General features: G+C 40.7%; 2 protein-coding genes across 2 annotated transcripts in view; one reads left to right on the top strand and one right to left on the bottom strand.

Moving 5' to 3' along the window:
- Med12l (mediator complex subunit 12L) overlaps positions 1-21,613 on the bottom strand; it is a 324,235-nt gene that overhangs the window by 114,850 nt on the left and 187,772 nt on the right. The gene's annotated exons all lie outside the window — the stretch shown is intronic.
- Gpr87 (G protein-coupled receptor 87) lies at positions 917-20,024 on the top strand. Its single transcript, XM_051176995.1, has 3 exons — positions 917-1,082; positions 14,436-14,567; positions 18,909-20,024. Exons 2-3 carry the CDS (start codon positions 14,534-14,536, stop codon positions 19,949-19,951), a joined length of 1,077 nt encoding a protein of 358 aa, XP_051032952.1. The 5' UTR covers positions 917-1,082; positions 14,436-14,533; the 3' UTR covers positions 19,952-20,024.

Genomic DNA, 21,613 nt, shown 5'->3' with positions numbered 1-21,613 from the left:
CGCCATCACACCTAGTTCACACACACACAAAAAAATTGTAAGGAATTATCTTTTGTGAGAGAATGCCACTCAAGACAGAGAGGGTACCTGTCCTCTAAGCTTAATTTAAAATATTTTAAATAACTTTATTTGTGAGTATGTCTGTGTGTAAAAATGGTTCTACAGATTGTAATAGACTGGAGTAAAACTCCATGTTTTCAAAATTAACAATTACTACTACAAACACAATTAGTCTCAGTCACATAATATTTGCAACAGTGTTTTTGAAGGATTCCCCTTTAATAAATTATATTCTTGGACCATTAAGATAGTTCAGTGTGTAAAAGCATTTACTTTCCAGCCTCACAAGAATACTAGTGTACATACACTAGACAACACACACACACACACACACACACAGAGAGAGAGAGAGAGAGAGAGAGAGAGAGAGAGAGAAAGAGAGAGAGATATGCAGGCAGGCCAGGCACAAACTCATGTTTCTGGGTGTTTGTGTATATATTTTTATTTCTCTTAATGGTGAATTTAGCCAGGAAATGGTGATAAAATACATTATCTTCTAAATAGCAATAGAAAACCTAATGATTAAAAAAAAAAAAAAAAAAAAAAAAGGCCTGAACATTAGAGCTGATTAGTGAGATCCACCCTGAGACTTCATCCCTCACTCCTCACTGGGCTTCTGACACAGATCCAGCCCTCTGGGTACCCTTCAGGTGAATCACCCCGGATTCCTGTTAGGTCAGGAAATGCTCTTCTCTAGTCTCCAAATCTCACCTCTCTTTAACGTGAGTCATATACATTAGCAAGCGAGCAAGTCTCGCCAGTTGTTCCTGGGCAGGTCGGTTTGAAAGGTGCCCCAAAGGACAGTCTCAACAGGATAGCAGAGCACTCACCTCTCTTCCTCAGCAGAACAAGAAGAAGAAGAAGAAGAAGAAGAAAAATGCAGATTTCCAATGCCTTACCAGAAAATCTACTTCACTGCCAACCTGAGTTCTGAGATTTACTCCTACTTAAGAGATGAGGAGCCTGCTTCAACTTGAAGACAGTCTATCAAGTGAACAGCCAGCCGGACACCACAATGAAAGGTAAATGAAGTTGTTTTGTTTTCTTGGTATTTTTTTTTTTAAACAATGTTTTGTAGTATACGGCACTGTTAAGAATACAACTGATGTATCTATGTATCTCCTTAACCTGGAGTTTGAAGAAAAAGTACAAATTGGAATGAGGGCTGAACCGGACATACAAACATCTTGGAGATGAGGCCATGGTGCTTCCTACTGTGCAGCTCAGGCAGCCCGAGGCTGTGGCTCTAAAAGGGGAAAAGTATCGGTGGTCATGTCTACTTGGTGAAACACAGTTTTTAAACCATAGTTACTTTATTAAGTGACTAAATGAGATGGCTTTTATTATTGTTTCCTGTTCCCCAAGGCCCAACACTTTTTATACATATTATTTTAGAGGAGATCAAAAGATATTTTTCTCTCAGTTGTCTCATTTTGATTAAAAAAAAAAAAAGAACCACAGCTTTCTCATTCACAGCAAAGAACAGGGCAATTCTCACTCTGAAGCCTTAAGCAATCATGTTAAAACATGTCAGCAGAAGCCCAGAAAAAAACTGCCAGGCAACTCGCAAACAGGCTAGCAGCAGCCTGGCTCTGCTCGGAGCAACCTCCTGAGGAAATGCTTACTACAGGGAGGAGGAAAGCACAAAGTCAGCAGTCAGCAAGAGGGTTCACCTCTTCCCAATGACTTTAAGTGGCCCATGAGCCTAGGGTAGAGTAACTTTCTGATTCATGTTCTAGGATTTTACCTAGAGAGAACTTTGTATCACTTTCTCAAATCCAATCTTCTCTCATGGTAGGCATATTAACCATTTCTTATAACCCTGGCAATATCAACAAATTTGGCCCGCCTGATGATAGTAGATCTATGGGGCTGGTGAGGCAGGGGGTGAGTTTCTGTCTCATTCCTTGGCTTTGCCCCTGTGAAACTGGGTATCAAGAATCCTCTTCAGATCTGTCTGCAGGTTCTTGTCTTCTGGTTATTGCTGCCTCTTCTTGGTTTGAAGGTGTTCTCAGACTGGGAGAAGGGACTGAAGGGCACTCTAATTACTAAGCAAAGAAAACCTCCATGGAAGATGAGATGTGTGACTTAGATGGTCCACTGAGTAGGATTATTGGTTTGGGAGTGTCGGGGAGGAGAGCTAAATGAGAATGAATGTTCTTATTTAGTCTGTGTCCAGTAGTCAGCCTGCTTTGCTTTCTTCTTGATATCCAAGGGCTTCATTCACATTCTTTAAGAAACAAACATATTTCACACTTTCTCTAAGAAAGTGTCACAGAAAGGTAACAAAAGACACTACAGAGGGAACACACACACACACACACACACACACACACATCCCTCAAGATTCAGAAAAGAGGGAGGGGATGATGCAGGAAGGACAGTGAGGTGAAACCATCTGGGGTCTTCTGAGCAAAGGCAAAGATTGTAGTTTTGGTTTATTAAGAAAACTTGGGACTCAGCAAAATACACTTCATGCTGATAGTGTCAAAAGCACCCGGCTCCCCTGTAAACTCACTTCCTTACCTCTCAGGTAAAATGAAGGGGCCAGATTCCAGAGTTACTGAAATTCTCTAGGACTTCTGGATTCCCTCACACCAACTGAATCACTGAGGTATGGGGTCTGGTTACCAAAGAACACTAGGCTCAGGTAAACACACCAGCATTCACAGAGGAGGCAGAACGCAAGCACTAAAAGGTCCTCTCTAGGCCCTTCCTTCCCTAGCCAGCTCCTTGATGATAACCAAACAAACCTCGACCTCTTTGCATCTCTGTTTCTTGTTTGTACAATCCAGATGGACACTGTCACTGTCTGCTCCCCTGACCGTGCTTAGGAAGTTCTATGATGCAAACACAGGAACCTGCTGAAGCTGGTAAAGCTGTAAACATTTGAGGCACAGACAAGAGGGCAATGCGACCAGGAGGTTAAATACAAATGGAACCACATCAGTGTGAACACAGGTGGTGAATCCAGCTTCCAGTGCCAGGCCAGCCTTCAAGGCCAGGCTTCCATCTCAGCTGGCCATGATCTCTAAAAGGGCCACCTCTTTCTATGGCAAACAGAAGTAGAATAGTACATCTATGCTCTCACCCAGCACCAAACTAGCATATTTTGTGTTTTATTAACACACTTTACTAGCTAAAGCTGAAAATTTTATACCTAAATAATTTAAGTAAGAACACTGTAGCTATCTGGAAATCATAACTGAGCCTGCCCTCTCTTTTAACTTGAAGAGACATTTCCCTTTCCCCTTTCTCCACTTCTTTGGATACTGACTAAAATGCCACCCCAACAGGGGACACTCCCAATGCTTGTCTGAAGACATGCGGACCTCTATTGCTGAACATGCAGCTGTCTTCGATCTTATCTCAAAATTCATGACTTCCCCTTACCCTTCTCTATCTGCTTCTGCCCAGCCTGTGGTTTCTCTAGCGAATCCTAACAAATGGCCTTTAAACTTAATAAAATGAAGTGTTGTGTTGAGCTGTACTTAACACAAGCCATCATCTTAAGTCACTCACTGGGCTGTATGCAGAACAATTCCCTCACTGGGCTGTATGCAGAGCAAATGCTGAGAAGCTTTTTCTGCTGCAGTCAGCCTGCTTCTGTCCCCAAAGGTTTCAGTTTTGTCTAAAAGCACCACTAGCTATTGCTACTCTTCTCTGTGTATCTGATGAGACCATCTAGCTGTGTTGAACATTTTCTATACTACAGGATGATGATGCTTCCTGGGTATCTCAAAGGAGGTACCAGATTTACAATCTGACCTGAACAGCAGTTCGCCTGGAAGCATTTGCAGGAGTGAGTGAGTGAGTGAGTGAGTGTGTGTGTGTGTGTGTGTGTGTGTGTGTGTGTGTGTGTGTGTGTGCATCCTCAGGAGCAGATGGTCCACATATATACATTTTTGACAGAACATCTCTGAGCCTCAACTTCTATAAGGGAAGAATGGGAAGAAGAGTTCTGTGGCACCTAGCAGCATCTCTTAGGATTATTATGAAGGGTCTTGTGCCATGGCCATGCCTCATACAACCCTATGAGCATTGTTGCACAGCTCTGTTGGAATCGTTAGGTAACCTACCCCACCAAATGCCTCATATAACCCTATGAGCAGTGCTGCATGGCTCTGGTGGAGTGGTTAGGCAACCTACCTACCAAATACCTCTTTAGCAAAGAACCTAGTGTCCTTTTAATACATTAAATATACATAAAAATAGCAGAAGTCTTAGGCATATGAAAGCATTAGTGCACTTGCTGAATCATTTATCACCACTGTTGCCCCTGGGTCTGAAGCATCGGCTTCGGGGCTGCTAGAGGGGTTGTCTGAAGTCCCAACAGACTCTGTGATCAAAGAGGGAACCCTTTGATCACAGGGAACTAGAGAAAACTCTAGTTTTTCAATCTGTAAGGTAAATAGTATCCTTTATTTAGAATGATTCTGTTGGCTACCACAGCAAGGTCAGAAAACAACAGAAACTAAATAACCCAAAACCCCTGGGCCAAAGGAATTTCCAGTAGAGTCAAAGAAATACATGTGTTCACAGGATACCTAGTGCATTCTCACAGATCACAGTACTGACCATGTGGCTCTCAAGCTGAGAACTTTAGCTGCCTCTGGGTGGGACAAGCCAAGGGTTGCCATTTTCTTTGAGGTGAGTAACTTGCCCTTCCAACCCTTCTCATAATTGCCAGACTCAAGAGATTGAAAATAAGACAGAAATTAACCATTTAAGGCAATTTCACTGAAATGTTAGAAAAACTCAGAACATTAAGAAGACATGTCAAAAAACAAAACAAAAGAAGACATGTCATCATTGGGTACATTGTCATACTTCAGGATTTACAATAATATGCCAGTGTCTTTAGATAACTTCTGCCACAATTCTGTTATTGTTGTGTTGAAGTGGCATTTTAAGGATGTGATGGAAGTATTAAGGGAGATGATGGCTTGCAATGGTTCAGCATTGTCTGAATATAATTGACTTTGAGGATGGTGTTCTTTTAAATCTGCTAGTAAGTTATCATCTATGTCTGTAAGATGCTTGCTAAAACAACTGAAAAATTGCTGCTATGTTTATTTCCTGTTTTATTTATAATCTGTGAGTTTGCAAGTATGAGGAAGAACAAAATTAGACAGGTAGTCATTCACCAAAAGAGTGTGGCAAAACAAATGACTAAACAAAGATCAAATACCATCTAAAGATACTGAACATGTATCATAATAGCACAGTGGTAGACCAGTAACATCTCAAAGGTGTAATTCAGTCTAAGGATCAGCAGGGACCACTGTGATTCCTTTAACAAATCCAACTACAAACATGTGTTACACCTCAACATTCCTTTTACTCTTTCACCTAAAACATTCATCGTACTTTATGGGTATAAGCAGCAAAAATACTACATAAGTAAAATTCAAAACAAACAAAAGCACACAATTCTATCAACTCTATGTCTAGTCACCAGTGTAATATTTCAAATTTTACCTCCCTTTTTTTTTTTTTAATTTCTCTTGAAAACCAGGAATGGTATCTAGTAGGTATACAACAGTGTCCAAAGTCAGGTTTGGACAGTGTCATCTGTCTGTTTACAGTGACTATGAAACAACACATCAGCCAGCCCCTAATTAATTAACCAGCCTGTGCAGAAGCCATTTCAAGCATTCAAAATTGCAGGCACTGCAGAGAACCACACTTTGGTACAGTTAACCATTTATTTTTTTAATCTGAGATTCTCAGGAATTACCTAACTCAGAGTTTGTCCCAGTATGACAAAGTCAAATACCTCAAAGTTTTTCCCATCCAGCTCCTATCAGAAAATGATGCATATCCCATGCTATCCCCTTCTCCTCTTCCATAAACAACTCAGTTTCATGACAACCAAGTACTCCTTCCAAAATACTCACAGGGTTATCCCATGTATTTAAACTCTCCTGGTCCAAATATACATATGTACATACACACACACACACACACACACACAGACAGAGCTGAGGACCTTTACAGAGATGCTCAATAAGTAAGAATATTCAAATGATATTTAAGTAAGAAAAGGAGTGGGGATGATGATCAATAGGCATGGTGCTTGCAAGTTTATCTTTGTTCCGATTCCTAGAACCCACATAAAAGGTCAGGCATGGTAGCATGCTTCAGTAATACCAGCTCTATAGAGGCAGAGAAAGGAGGATCTACTAGAATCTCTGGGCAGCCAGTCCAAGCAAATTGGTAAACTCTGGCTTCAGAGAGAGAACATGTCTAAAAATAATAGAGAATAATTGATAAAATCACTCAGTGTCAATCTCCAAATCCACGCTTAAGAGAACATACATGTGCATATACATGTAAACACTTCACACACAGAAAGGATAGACTAACATATATAGATAGTCAGAGAGACAGATAACAAGGGAAATTCAATGTGACATGAGATGATGAGTTCACTAAATTTACTCATCCCCATCCACTTGACAGTGGCAGTAAGCCTGAAGGCAATTGTACCTATATAGGAAACAGGAATAAAGAATTAAAAATCAATCACTTCATTGCCAGAAAGAACTACCTACTCAGTGAAGAGACTAGAAAAACTTTCTCCCATGAGTCCTCCCTCACACAAAAACAAGGAATGAAGGCCCAATGCCTGCAGGCACTGACATGGAGTTCAGTTCAGGCACAGTCATTCTGCAGAGGCAGAGTAAGAAGATGTGATGTAGGCCAAGCTCAACGCTCACATGAATGTGTCATCTTAATACCTTTTCATATTACTCTTAGGAAAACTGTCTCTTCCTTCTCCCTAGTTGACATGGCTCTAACTCTCAAACTTCCTTAGCACCAGACTGGTTGAATCATTTAAAAGTATCCCATGGACCAATAAAAAGTACCTTATTATGGCCAGCACCAATTACAAAAAGAGATCAGATATCCTCAAGAAATACTAATTTCAAATCAATTATAATGTAATGTCTACACTGTAAAATTCTCTATATTATTCAAAAAAAACATTTTAAGGCCTTATAAATTTCAACTAAAAGAGAAAATGGAATCAGATGAGAGGAAATTAATAAGAGCGTAGAGGAAGTCTGGGATATGTGTCAACCAATTAAATTTAGGGTCCTATAAGGATTAGGAAAAAGCAGAGAGAAATGAGAAGGTGAAACCCTCACAACGAAATCAGGTGTGAAGGCCATTGTTCCTTCAATGAGGCCATACTCTCTACTCACTCACATCAGGGTCCTGGGTTATGTGTGCCTCTTTTTTTTTTTTTTTTTTTTAATTCCAGGGAGTGTTACTTTATTTTATTTTGACACTTTTTTTAAAAATCTTCTCTCATATATTAAATCCCAACTGCAGTTTCCTCTTCCTCCTCTCAGTCTCCCTCCCCTCCTCTCTCCCCAGATGCACTCATCCTGTTTCCCTTCAGAAAAGGGCCGATATCATGCTGCAATAAGACTAGGTACTACCCCTCGTACTAAGGGTGGGTGAGGCAACCAAGTAGGAGGAAAAGGGTCCCAAAAGCAGGCAAAAAAAGAGACAGTCCCTGCTCCCAGTGTCAGGAGTCCCAAAAAAGAAGACCAAGCTATACAAGTAACATATGTGCAGAGGGCCTAGGTCAGTCCCATGCAGACTTTCCGTTGTCATTTCAGTCTGTGTGAGCTCCTATGAGCCCTGATTAGTTGCTTCTGTGGTTTTTCTTGTGGTGTCCTTGACCCTTCTTGCTCCTACAATCCTTCCTCCCCCATTCCACAGGATTCCCCCAGCTCAGACTAATGCTTGGCTGTGGGTATCTGCATCTGCTCCCATCAGTCACTGGACCAAACCTCTCTGATAGCAATTATGCTAGACTCTGGTCTACAACTATAGCAGAGCATCATTAGGAATCACTTCATTGCTCCCCCTGCCCTCCTCAATGTGTTTGGATCAGCAGAAGCTGGATAGCCTAGATACCAATGATAAAACCAAACATGATCCTCACTCTTCAGCTGCTGGCTTTGTTTTGTTAGCATCCTTCTTATAGCTGGCTCACTTCTGACATCGCCTGCAGTGACTGCTAGTGTTTAAGTCTGCAACCCCTCCAGAGTGAGCTGCTCAGAGCACAGGCTGTCAGGTCTGTCCGAGAAGCCTTCTTCACAGCCTGAAAGCTGCCCATTTCTCCTATTCTCTCAGCTTGTCCTTCCTTGCACTCTTTCACTAGTTAAGGCAGAAGATGTTCACCAGGAAACGGCAAGGACAACGGCTGCCCATCTACATAAGGTTGGGTCAGCATGGAGCCAAGTTCCATGTGATCCTAACATTAAGCATTATGTTTGTTGAGCTATGCCTATGTACCTTCAGGTATCCTTGTTAGACCCTCCAAAGAGAAAGCTGTACCAACTCACAGGCAGCCTAAAGAACTACAAACATGAAATACACAGCTTGCAGAATGGGCCATCAAACAACAACACAGGTACAAAAAAAATTTTTTTTATGAACAGGAAAGACTTCAAGAAGACACAGCAGATGAGTTAGACTTGAAAAACACCAATAAACCTAACTAGAAGAGGGAGTTCTCGGGCAGAAGTCAGGGCAGGAAACAAAGGATGGGGAGAGACACGTCATAGCTGGCAAAGGACAGGGGGACAGGGCAGGGGGCAACTGATGAAACAGTCAACAGGAAGGCTCTTCATTCAAACTGGAGGTTACTAGGTTTACATTAACAGCCAGAAGGATTATTTTTATCCAAAAATATCATTTAAGAATGATTATTTAGGGCTGAGCAGTGGTGGTACATACCTCTAATCCCAGTGCTTGGGAGGCAGAGGCAGGCAGATGCAGATCTCTGTAAGTTCGAGGACAGCGAGGTCTACAAAGCTACACAGAGAAAGCCTGTCTCAAAATAACAACAACCCCCCCACAAAAGAATGACTATTTAAAAGTACTATAAGTTTACAATATACTTAAGTAGGAATGACTTTGAGAGATAAATGTATAACATGAAAGGCGTTATATGTTTTCTACCTATCACATACCCATGGGGAAGAAGTGTTTGGTTTTTGTGGGGAAGAAAAGTGAGGGGGGAAAATTATTTGATGCTAACAAAAAAAGTATAAGGCCACTCATATTAAAGACCTCAATTTACAGTTTCCAAACTGTTAATGAAAACTAGGGGAAAAGCAAATGAAAACGTTCTCTTAGGTTAGGTAACTGCTAAATGTAAATAGCATTAACTTTAGATACAGTGACCTAATGCCATTACAAAAGATGGGACTCAGAACCAGTGAGGTTAACGGCCTTCTTCCCCAGGAATTCAGCTGTGCAATTTTATTAACTTCCCAGAAATATCCCTATTTATTCATCTACTCTTACCCCTCCCATAAAGTTGGAAGAGATTCTTAGATTATAAGACTTCAGCATTTATGGGAGAGGCCTTGTAAATAGTGCTTCTGTGTTCTTCTATCTTTACCGTTGCACTGTAAGGCCCCCATCAGTACTCCTGAATACCTGACAGGCTTCAAACTCTCCAGCAAGAAAGCAAAAACCTACTGGAATAAAATTCTTACAACTAAGAGATGTGAGCTTCCCAAGAGCAGACTGCGAAGTAGAGAACAAGAAAGAGACAAAAACACATTCTGTCTCTTGGGACCACTGCCACCAATATGAAATCTAAAACTTGGTCAGAAGCACTCACACTTAGTGAGTAAGCCTTTCGAAGGCACGCACCTTCTAGACTGCAACCAGCCAGAAGGGCAATGATGCAATCTGTGAGGCCCATAGTTGTGGCCCAGCAAGCTGCACTTGCAGGTTCCTCCTGCCCAGGGAGGAGTTTCCCTGGCTCACACAAGCAGCTCCCCACCCAGGCAGAGATCCAACCCAACAAGTTTGAGAGCAGATCAGTGCTGTGTGGACTACAAGGCTGAGCCCTACAGCAGTAATTCACAGTCCTACAGGCTGATGCCCTCTGGTCAGTTGTCCCATCAGGCACCCAGAAAGCAGAGGGCTGGTCCCTGTCCCACCACTTGTAAAGTAATAAGAGCAGGACATCCATTTTTTTCCTGGTCATAAAAGCAGTTCAATATTAGGATCCAGATCCAGATCTCCACTAAAGGGTCACAATAGAGGCCAAGTTCAGCTCCACTGTGACAAAAGAAAAGTCTTAGGTGTGAAGGTCAGCTATAGTTCAGTGACTACCAGCCGCATGATCTGCACAAAACAATCCCCAGAAGCAGCCAGGTGGAAAGTCACCTCTTCACTATGAAAATTATGATGTCCTGAAACTACTTATTTGGTGGCTACAGAAGTGAGACCATTTTACAGCGTTCTAAGTGATAGTAATGCAAGGGGAATCAGGAATAGGGGAGGATAAAATGCATTTACAGTTTCAGTGTAGCCACATAAGAGTAAACTGTGACTGCAGCAGGACCCAGGGTTGTGCAATCAAGGGCCTGTGGGCTGGAGAGGTGATGCTCAGAGCAGGAGGGTACACCAGGGAGTGCCAGTGCCTGTGGGCAGGAACTCCTCCCATCAGGAAGAGGTGGCTGATGCCCAGTGTTCCTACTCTGCGGAAGCTCACCTCCGCTCTCAGGATAAGATCCCATCCGGACTCTTCCTTATGATGCTTCCTGATCTATGTAACAGTGCTCATGCCAAAGAAAATTAGACTCCAGCTGGAAAGATTGGCAGTCCCTTCCTGTGTCTGGCAGGAAAACAAACCCCTCCCTCTATCTAATACCTGCTCCAATGTCCTGACCTCCAAAATAAAATGAATGCTCAGAAATATTCTTCATTTTGACCCTAGCATAGTACAGAAGGAACTGTGAGCAGCTTTCTTCAGATGTGACAAGAATCCCAGCTATACCCATTATTTACTGTGTGAAGTAGGGCAAGGCAATTAGAATCTCTCCACTTATCTTCCTACAGGGCTGGGATGTTAAATATTTAGGTCATGGGACTATTCTAGAAACGACTTGCAAAATCAAGCCCCAGGTTCAAGAGACTAAGGGAAGAAAGGACTGAGCACATATGAACCCCTTCCTTACACCTCATTTTAAAACAGCCAGCAGAAAAACAGAGTCAGCTAGCCAAGGCATGATATCAGTGGCTGGCAGAAAAGAGCAAGTCTGTAAGCACCTATACTGTCTAACCCCGGGACAGCTGTGAAATGTGGGGCAACCACAGACAACCACATTCTTCATGGGTTTCATCAGCTGTCAGCTAGGAGAGCTGCAGGAGACAGGACAAGAGTCCCACACATGACTGATTTCATCTGGAACACAGCCCATTATGACACCTGAAGCAATTTTTGTAACAAGATGTGAATGCCAGGACATGCAGAGGCTGCAGGGCACACCGCAGGAAGCACTCAAGAGAGGCAGGAAGCTGAGATGTACTGGGCAGCGTGGAAGCACACAGATGAGGCTGGGAGGGCGTGAAGGAAGGGGACGCTATGGATTGATTCCTGAAAGGTAGTTGGGGGCACAAACCACACAGCAGTCTCAGCTCAAACCAAAGTGCAAGAAATCCTTTCACCCTGTGCCTGGTTGTCCATCTCTAAGCAAAACTTTGTGTCCTCCATGCACAACAGGAAGCCTACCATAAGCTACTCTGCTTCTATGTAAAATGGTATCTTTCTTTCACTTCCCAGAATAGAACAGAACATGTTCATTTTACATTTGAGAGAATGGGAGAGTCAGGAAGCTCAAAAGCAACAAAGCTGAAATTCAATCGAATCCTTGTTCTTTTGTATTGCATCATGACATCACTATCCATGGCTGGAAGTCAGGACAAGTTATTTGGGTTTGTTTGTTTGATTGATTGATTTTATTTTATTCACACTGGAATAAATAAAATTTAACAATGACAAGCATTAAATGGTATGATTAACAAACTCTTCCACTAGTCATAAAAGCTGTTCAATGACACAAACTGCTTTTAAACCTATCTCCACCTCTGGCCTTCTCGTTCTCCTTGCCATAACAGTCACAGTTAAACAACTGTCTTCAGTTGCCTCTTCGTCAAACCTGCATTACTCAGCCCTGGGTCATCAGGCATCTGCTCCGTTGCCCTCTCCTACCAGGCACCTCAGCACAGCCGGACAGGACTCCTTCCAATGGCACTGAGTGGTCCTTTGCCATTTGACTTTCCCAGTCAGTGCCTCAGTGCTCTTCTTGGCCTACATGACATCACTGTCTTCCTATAATCCCAAAGCCCCCAGCACCACTGTATGCACTCCACTGTCCCTAGGGCTGCCCCTCAAAAGCAGGCCAACCCTCTGATGTCCTCCCTTTTTTGGACAGCTACAATGATGCGGACCATTTTTTACAGTACTGCTAATGAAATGTCTGTCTAGACAAATATTTTGATCTTTCTTAATTGGATGGATGGTGTTCTTCTTAAGAGAAACTTATAAAACTTCTCCACATGGTCTGAATACAAATATTCCATCAGAATAGTGAAAAGAAAATTACTTAGACTACTCCCGTTTCTATGCCCAGTGGCCAATTGTCTGCTATCTTTCTCACTGCTTCTGATGGTGCCGAAGGAAAATCAACCAGGAAAGGGAAGATTGTTTGACCTGGGAACAGAAGCAGCTAAAATTAAAGAGGTTTCTGTCCCATTAATTTGTTAACGTGGCTTGCCATTTCAGGAAACCGTAATATGATAGTTAAAAAAAAAAAAAGTTTTTGCCCCTTATCTTACATTAAAAAGAGCAAAATGTCAGCACTCAAAGAAGGAAGGTTTTAAAATCCAGAATTATCTATATTTCCTAAAAAAAAGTTCTTTCAGAAACCTGCTATGTCCCAGGTATGAGAGGTATTCAAAATCTATGGGAGGAGGGAGTTGTCTACTTGCTAAGAACCAGTTTGGGATGAAAAGGAAGAGATCCCTACACCTGAAGGAAAACTTTTTCTATCTACTACCACATTCAGCAGATAACTGTATGCAATGCTGCAAACAGGAAAGAGGACTCTGCTCATTACCCATGCGGGGACACACTTGTCCCTACAGTGTTCTTTCCCTGCTAGCTCAGCAAACACACAGAGGGAAGGCCACAGTGTACATCTGAGAGAATGACAGTACTTGGGAATGAGCTTCGTGCATGAGAACAGCACCAGGGAGGGGACATGAACTTCCCACATGGTTTCATTTTATAAGAAACAACGGGACTTCCCTTATTGGAAACTGCTCACAGGCATATTTTCCTTTAAACGCATACTTTTCAAAGCAGTTCTCATGATGTCTTTTCTATCTGGCCAACACTTAAGAGAAGGTTAGGAATTCAAGATAAACCTGGCTGCAAAAGGAAGAGTCAGGAAATAAGTTTTCAAAATATGTAATACTGCCTAACCCATGCCTTCTGCTGGTGTAGCTGCAGAGCATCTGGAGGCTAGAAAAATACACAAATGTACTACACAGCAAACACTTAAACCCAGTTAAGGAATTCTCCTCTAGCCTATTGCTGAAATGAAAATGAATATGTATGGTTTAACACAGAGCACAAAAGAGATTTATCAAAGCAAATATTCAAATGGTATTAAATCCTTAATGGAAACCCACTTAAGAGGAAGATACATAAATTCATGTGAATTTGAGTTGTGACAGAGATTTGACAGAGCTGTCAGTCCAATTCTAAAAGGGTCATGTGGACTGATTAGAGTTCACACAGTTGACCTCTAACCAGTTTAGAGGCAAAACTAGAACCCCCAGAGATCACACAGTGCTAAATGCATCACAGTTTATTAAATACTATGTAAGGACTGATGAGATAGCTCAGCAGTTAATTTTCAGCACCATGTGGAAACTCACAACCATCTGTAGTTCAGATCCTATGCCTTTTTGAGCTTCCATGGGCAACTCATACATGTGATGCATAGACATACACACTGGCATAAAATAACAAATCTTTAATGTTTTTATTTTAAAATACCTATACATATCAGGGTTGGAACTTTAAAAAACATCTTTGATTATATATTAATCTCATTATATATGCAATTATTATGTGATCAGGTTTTTATTTAAAGGAATATGATATAAAACAGCTAAGTTGAGGTTTCTGAATATATAAAAGTAACTAACATTATTTTAACACTCCTTATTGTATTCTTGTGGAATTGTAGTTAACATTACCATTTCAGATAAAATAGAGACACTAACTTTCCGAAAGTCACACTGTGGAATCCAGAGGACACCACACAGACATGGTCCTACTTCACAGCAAACTGAAAAAAGGCATAAACACAGCTTACTCTTCCGTGGAAAGGATATTCAAATGCACAATATTGTTTTCTAATCAAAGAGCCTACCAATATTTTGTTGCTGGTTTACTGTTTTTTGTTTATTTTTCTGAAAGAATAATATTATATATGTAAAGTCCTTACCAATTCTTCCTTTTCTTGTTTTTCCCCCAGAAATCAAACCAGGAATAACTTTTGCTGAGCTCATGCCTCAACTGTCCCCAAGTATTTCTTGACATGCATCTCTGCTTACAGCGCATCCCAGTTAGAGAATGGGGCTTAACCTGACACTTGCAAGATTACCAAGTAAGCCAAAGGAAACGATGCAAAGAAACTGTACTTTAACATGACTTGTGTAAGCTAAGTGACAGATTAGAACCAATTCAAACCCACTTCTTATTCCAGCCATGCAGCAAAACATCTATCACTAAGATAAACTAACCTTGCAGTAACTGATTTAAAACTTTAGTTAATCTCAACACTATCTTTTAAAAGGACAAAGATTAACAGACTATTTGAGGAAGATTTGTTATACCCCCCAAATAAAGTAAGTATTACTTTCACCATTTAATAGTTTACACCAATGTTTAATGAGGCTCCCCCAGGTGTTCAAAAGCAGCAATCACCTATGAGACTAGATAACTAGGAAAATGATCCTACAAAGGCCACTGTACCATGGGTTGACACCCTATAATTTAAACAACTTTATTATTTCTCTCCAGCTGGTAGGTAGGGCAGTGACATGTTTTGAGACTTTAATAATCTGTGTCAGAGTGACACACCCCAATGAGCAATGGAGTAGATTCACCCAAGGCAAAAGTGCTAAGATTCTGGACCACCACTTTCATCACCCCCATTTAAGCTACATAAAAAGAGAGATTTCTAAGAGTAAATGACAAATTGAGTACAAAAATGACAATAATGAAAAGTCTATCAGGACTGGCCAACACGTCAAGGAACTTGAACATTGACAGTGCAAATTTGAGGTTGTGTTAAATTTCAATTTAAAAGTCACACATAGTATGATCATCTGGTAGATACATATGTTCTCAAGGTTTCTCTAACACACACACACATACACACACACACACACACACACACACGCTCATACAGTACACAAAACAAAAATAATTCATGAGGCTGGATTTCTTTTTCTTTTCTTTTTCTTTTTTTTTTTTTTAAGTTAACTGAAACATTAAAAAAAAAATAGATAACATTTTTTAAAGTTAACTGAGAAGGACCTGGGGTGAGAAGGCAGAAAAGTGACTGGTAAAGGGGTTCTTATTATCTCCTCTCAATCATCTTTCTATATTAAGCCCGTGATAAACAGGAAATACAATACTAGCAAGCAAAGAGCAAGTAAGAACACAGTTCTCCTATTTTAAAAGCAATTGTGCTGGGATTAAAGGCATATTTCTAATTTTTCTTAATGAATTACTAAGCTGTTAATCATTAAAGAGGTCCCTAAGTTGGCCAAATTCTTTACTGGAAGAATAACATAATGAAACCAAAAGAGTGAAAAAAGCTTTTTCCTTTTAATGACCAAAGTTCCTAAGTAGGAATAATGGAGATATAAACCTACATACACACGGGGGAAATCTGAAGGAAATCTGAGAAGACATGATGTGAGTAGCTGCCAGGAAAAGAAAATGGCGCCGACTTAGTTCACCAACAAAGAGACATGCAACACTTTCCAAATTATGCTCTGGAGCCCTGCAGAGCAGCACAAAGGCAGTCTTCAACCTGCTCCTTAGGTATCATGGTTGGCTACTATTAAATTCTTCTGATAAACAGCCTAGAAGAGGCTTTAACTACTTATTTGTTTAATCTGTGTTGTAAATCTGGAATTTGTAAATGAAGTACTAACCAGGGCTAGGCTTATCCCATGGAATTTGGGAGGCCTGTGCTCCAAAGGATTAATTTTGGTCATGAGCTAAGGCAAATATCGTGAATAATGCACAATTAGAACATAGGCATAGATTGTCTCAAAGCCACGAAACAGGCCAAGAACCACTGTGATGTCACTCATATTTCAGGGTTTTAGTTTTGTTTTTCATTCTGCTTTGCTTTTGGTTGGTTAATTTATTTGTTTGATATTGTTAATTATTTTTTTCAGTAAGATTGACCTTGTACACAGACTTCTTTGATATTCTTATTGAAGATTATCTTTAATATTAACTATAATTGCTAGGTACATTATCATTTATTTAATAAGAGTGTTTGTCTATATAATTAAGCCTTGAGATTTTATAATAATAATAATAATAATAATATATGGAAGACATGTAGCTACCAGGAACACTGGGCTAGAAGGATGTGTTCTTGCCTTCTCAGTCACAATGGGTATGCATAGATCAAAGGATCTAGTACCAACAGCTGAAATATAGATACTGAATTCTACTAACATTCATAATGGCTTTGCAAATCAACACCTGTGTGATTGCCGCAACACACCCATAATTTCAAGAGATGACATAGCTGTTCCTTCTTAAGCTTTTGCCACTCAGCTGAGCACTTTTACCCTGATTAAAACCTCCTTGATTTCCTGTATTTCCCAGAGTGCTATCCCCAGGAAGATGAAAGTGATAGGTAATAGCTTAATTGGGTAAATCAATTCAAATAGCTATCTAAACCTCACTGAAGCTGCACTCCTAATGCTTCTAATGGCTTCAAATGCTGATTTGGATCTTCTGCTAAAGCAACAGCCAGGACTACATGACTTTATTAAATCAAAACAGGCCTGGGTGGGATGGCCAAGGTGACATTTCAAACCGGAAGCAGAAACAGAGATGGCAGCTGAATCAGGCATTTTAAACTTGTAAAGCTTAATAATACCATGGGTCTCCTAACAGGCTAGCTAGGCAGAAATTACCAACCTGCACAAGGATAGCTAAGCCAGGAAAACCAGTTTTTAAAAGCATAGCAAGGAATGAAAGGGAAAGAAATTATCAGAAAGGGGAGACAGCTCGCTCCTGAAAAGGAACCCACACCTAGATTGCAGGTGGTAATTTAAGAACCTGTTTTGAAATATACTCAGTTGGAATGCCTTTTCTGTTGCACTTCTTCAACAAAAGAAAACAATACATAATAAACAGCCATGTAGGCAAATAAGAGCCAAATTCATGCTGTTCCCTAAAGAAAATTCAACCCTAACATCATTATTATTAACTAGCGGGAATTAAAAAAAAAAATCAGAAATGACCTTCCTTACATCTGAAACATGACCTTGTAAGCTATGATAGTTCATGGTTGGTCAAACAGCTGAAAGAGTTACTAAGGAAATGGCTCTGCGGAACTGGAGAGGCAGGAAGCTTCCAGAGCATCAACTGCCAGTGCAAAGAGAGTGAGAGCAAGAGCAATCAGGGGACTATTCAGGGCAAAGGCTGCTCAACAGAGCTCCGCTCCATCAACCTCACAGCCTCTATTTTGGGATACATGTCACCACCATGCAGCTCACCTCCCAGCTGGAGCCATCCTGGGAAACCAGCATGACATCAGCAAGAGTAGTGGTGATGGCCCACAGCACAGACTGGATCTTTAGCTCCCTCATATAACCACTATGCTTCCCTCAGTTCCCACAGGAGACTGATGCAAAACTCAAGTGCCTGCATGCCTTCTCATCAATTCAATAACAGAGTGGTATTATGATATCTTTAATCATACGCACACACACAAAAAGCAAAGGATCTTTGCAAATTCATAATAAACAGAGGCGGTATACTCTAACCGTATTAAGTAACAATGAAAATAGCAGTCTGCACATAGTTTTACATGATATATTTCTTGGTAAATATGTATTCTAACAAAAACACATAATTTGTGGGGTTTTTTTTTTTTTACTGGATAACAGAAACTTACATGTCTTCATAACTATACACGTACTTTACTGAAAAATGCGCTAGATAGTATATAGTATCTGTAGATGATTATAATCCAAACCAGATTGCAGTAACACCATACTTACTCCCGGCTTACATTCTAGTAAAGTGAGAATGGACTTTGTCACTTTGGAAAAAAGCTGATTTTTGTTTGCCACACTTTTATTTCCAACAATGGTCCCTACAAATTCCCCAGGAAACAAAGGCAAAGAATTATAAGTGCTTTGTGGGCTTAGGTGATTGCAGAGCCCAAAACTTAGGTAGTGGTAAAGGAATAGACTGTGTCAAAGGACACAATGACATAATTTCTGTGCTCTATTTTATTGCTTTGGTAAAGGGAACTTTAGTTTTCTGCCTCAGGTACTGCTGCTTCTATGTATAACAATATCCAATGTTCATTTTCAACAGGGAATCAAAGGATTTTGAAATGTAGAGAAGGGGAAGCCACCAGTTATTTAGCCACTCATAAACCGTACTTCTTGAAGTGTTGGGGGCAGGGGCTGGAGACATGGCTTGGCAGTTAAGAGTGCCTTAGGCTCTTCCAAGGACTCAGTTCACACATAAACTCCAAGTCAAGAGCTCACAACTGTCTCGGGTCCAGAGGATTAGAGACCCCCTGTGGCCACTGTCATGCCTGCAGTACACACTGACAGGGACACAGATAGACACTTGGATGATCCTTATAATCTTTGAGACAATACTAATTCAGAACATCAGCTCAGCCCTAAGAAAGGCACTTGTAGTAACACGAATGTTTCCACTTCTGCAGGTAATGAGCTGTACAGCCATGCCAGTCACTCTGCAAACAGCACAAGTGCGGGACATTGGAAGAATTCCACTCTCCACAATGAATTTGACACCATCATCCTGCCAGTGCTTTACCTAGTTATATTTGTGGCAAGCATCCTGCTGAATGGTCTGGCTGTGTGGATCTTCTTCCACATCAGGAATAAAACCAGCTTCATATTTTATCTCAAAAACATAGTGGTAGCTGACCTCATAATGACGATGACGTTCCCGTTCCGAATAGTCCGTGATGCGGGATTTGGACCTTGGTACTTCGAGTTTATCCTCTGTAGATACACCTCAGTTTTGTTCTATGCGAACATGTACACATCCATTGTGTTCCTTGGGCTGATTAGTGTCGACCGCTATCTAAAGGTGGTAAAGCCTTTTGGTGACTCTCGTATGTACAGCATAACCTTTACCAAGGTTTTATCAATTTGTGTTTGGGTGGTCATGGCTGTTCTGTCCTTGCCAAACATCATTCTAACAAATGGTCAACCAACTATGGAAAATATTCATGACTGCATGAAACTCAAAAATCCTTTGGGAGCCAAGTGGCACATGGCTGTCACCTATGTCGACAGCTGTTTGTTTGTGGCTGTGCTGGTGATTCTGATTGGATGCTACATAGCAATATCCAGGTACATCCACAAATCCAGCAGGCAATTCATAAGTCAGTCGAGCCGAAAGCGAAAGCATAACCAGAGCATCCGGGTGGTCGTGGCTGTGTTTTTCACCTGCTTCCTCCCATATCACTTGTGCAGAATCCCCTTTACTTTTAGCCACTTAGACAGGCTTTTAGATGAATCGGCACATAAGATTCTCTACTACTGCAAAGAAATGACACTTTTCTTGTCTGCATGCAATGTGTGCCTAGATCCAATAATTTACTTTTTCATGTGTAGGTCGTTTTCAAGAAGGTTGTTCAAGAAATCAAACATAAGAACGAGGAGTGAGAGCATCAGATCCCTGCAAAGCGTCCGGAGATCAGAAGTGCGCATTTATTATGACTATACCGATGTATAGAGACCAAGGCCAGCTGGCCTTTTCTGATTGGGATCAATATGTAGAAAGTGTAAATAAATGTTTCTTTTTATTATCCTGGCTGAAGCCTTAAAAGACCACAGATTTATTCCCCCCCCCCAAGCATACAAATGGCAAGATATTGGAGAATAAATTGGAACAAAGAAAAACACTATAAAATGGGAAAAAATGTAGGAGGAATTGGAGATGGGAGAGCTCAAGGACCAAAGTGATGAGGAGACCAAGGCCCAGCCATGTGAACGGCCACACCTGCCACATGAAAAACACTCACTACTGCCATGAGGTCACTTCTGTAGAGAACATACAAGAAATTTCTGAAATTCTTTCCATTTCAATACCTGAAAAAGAAGTGAGCCTGTGAATTCTACCTACCTAGTACCCTTGGCCATTGTCCCCTCACTGTCCTTTTCAAAGTCTTAAGCACATGATAAACATGTTTGGTGGGGCATTAGGGGCATGGCAGAAGGGGAAATTCACCTGCGTTTGCACAGTATACATTGATAATGTCACCATCAACTAGCTCATCTTAAATAAGCCATTTTAGAGAAAGGAATGTGATGGGATATTACAAAAATTCCAGCTAACCACTGAATTAACCATGTCATCCTTATGATACATTTAAATGATCATGTGATAAGAGTAGATGAGAAACTATGGAGACTTAGCTAACAAGTGTATTGTGTATCAAACGGTCATTTAATCACTTCTATTTCAAAAACAACAATGTATTAATAAAAATATTCTTCCAGGTAATGTATGTCCAATACATTATATTAATACATGAGTATCATTAAAACTACTGACATGTTATACATTATATTGATAATCAATACCTTATATTGATATCATGACAATGATAGAAATGCATTAAATTGATACATGAGTATCAGTATTAACTATGCAATAAGTTGAAAGGTATAATTCACTAAGTTATGTCAAAAAGTTCAACAGTAATCATTTAAATGTAGGGCTATTTCTCTCCTCCAATAGTACACTTTTGAACAACTTTGTTTCTCAGTGTTGTATTAGTAATGTGAGAGGATCACATCTGCTTTTTATATTTTACATTTTGTATTACACTTATTTATTTTGTGTATGGAGGGTAGGCTATGTGCATGCTACAGCATGTTTGTGACTGTCAGAGGACAACTTGCTGGAGTTTGTTCTCTCTTCCCACTGTGTGAACTCTAGGATTTAACTCGGGTAATCAGGGTTGGAAATAGTGTCTTTATCCGTGGAGCCATCTCTTCAGCCTCTATTCTATTTCTGACACTATACTAGAAGCAGGAAAAAACTCTAACAGGAGGAGTTAAGATATGCGTACTGACTAAAAGACATTGTATGACCAGGGGGATGGTTCAGTGGACAAAAGAACCTGAGTGAATGCAAACCAAGTTGGGCATGGCAGTATGCCCGTGTGATCCCTGTTCTCCTACAGCAACATGGGAGACAAAGACAGAAGAGTTCCCAAATGCTTACAGTCAAGCTAACTGGGCATATGCAGCAGTGAACTAACAACAAGGGCAAAGTTGAAGGCTGCCCTGATGGGAGATGTCATTCTGTATATGTTTCTCATACTGGTTAATGAATAAAGCACTGTTGGCCAATAGGAAAGCAAGATAGGCAGGACTAGGAGACAAGGAG

This window comes from Phodopus roborovskii, unplaced genomic scaffold (assembly GCF_943737965.1).
Source record: "Phodopus roborovskii unplaced genomic scaffold, PHOROB, whole genome shotgun sequence".
Classification (NCBI taxonomy): Eukaryota; Metazoa; Chordata; class Mammalia; order Rodentia; family Cricetidae; genus Phodopus; species Phodopus roborovskii.
Note: the sequence above shows the minus strand (reverse complement) of the source record. Positions and strands in the feature narration are given on the sequence as shown.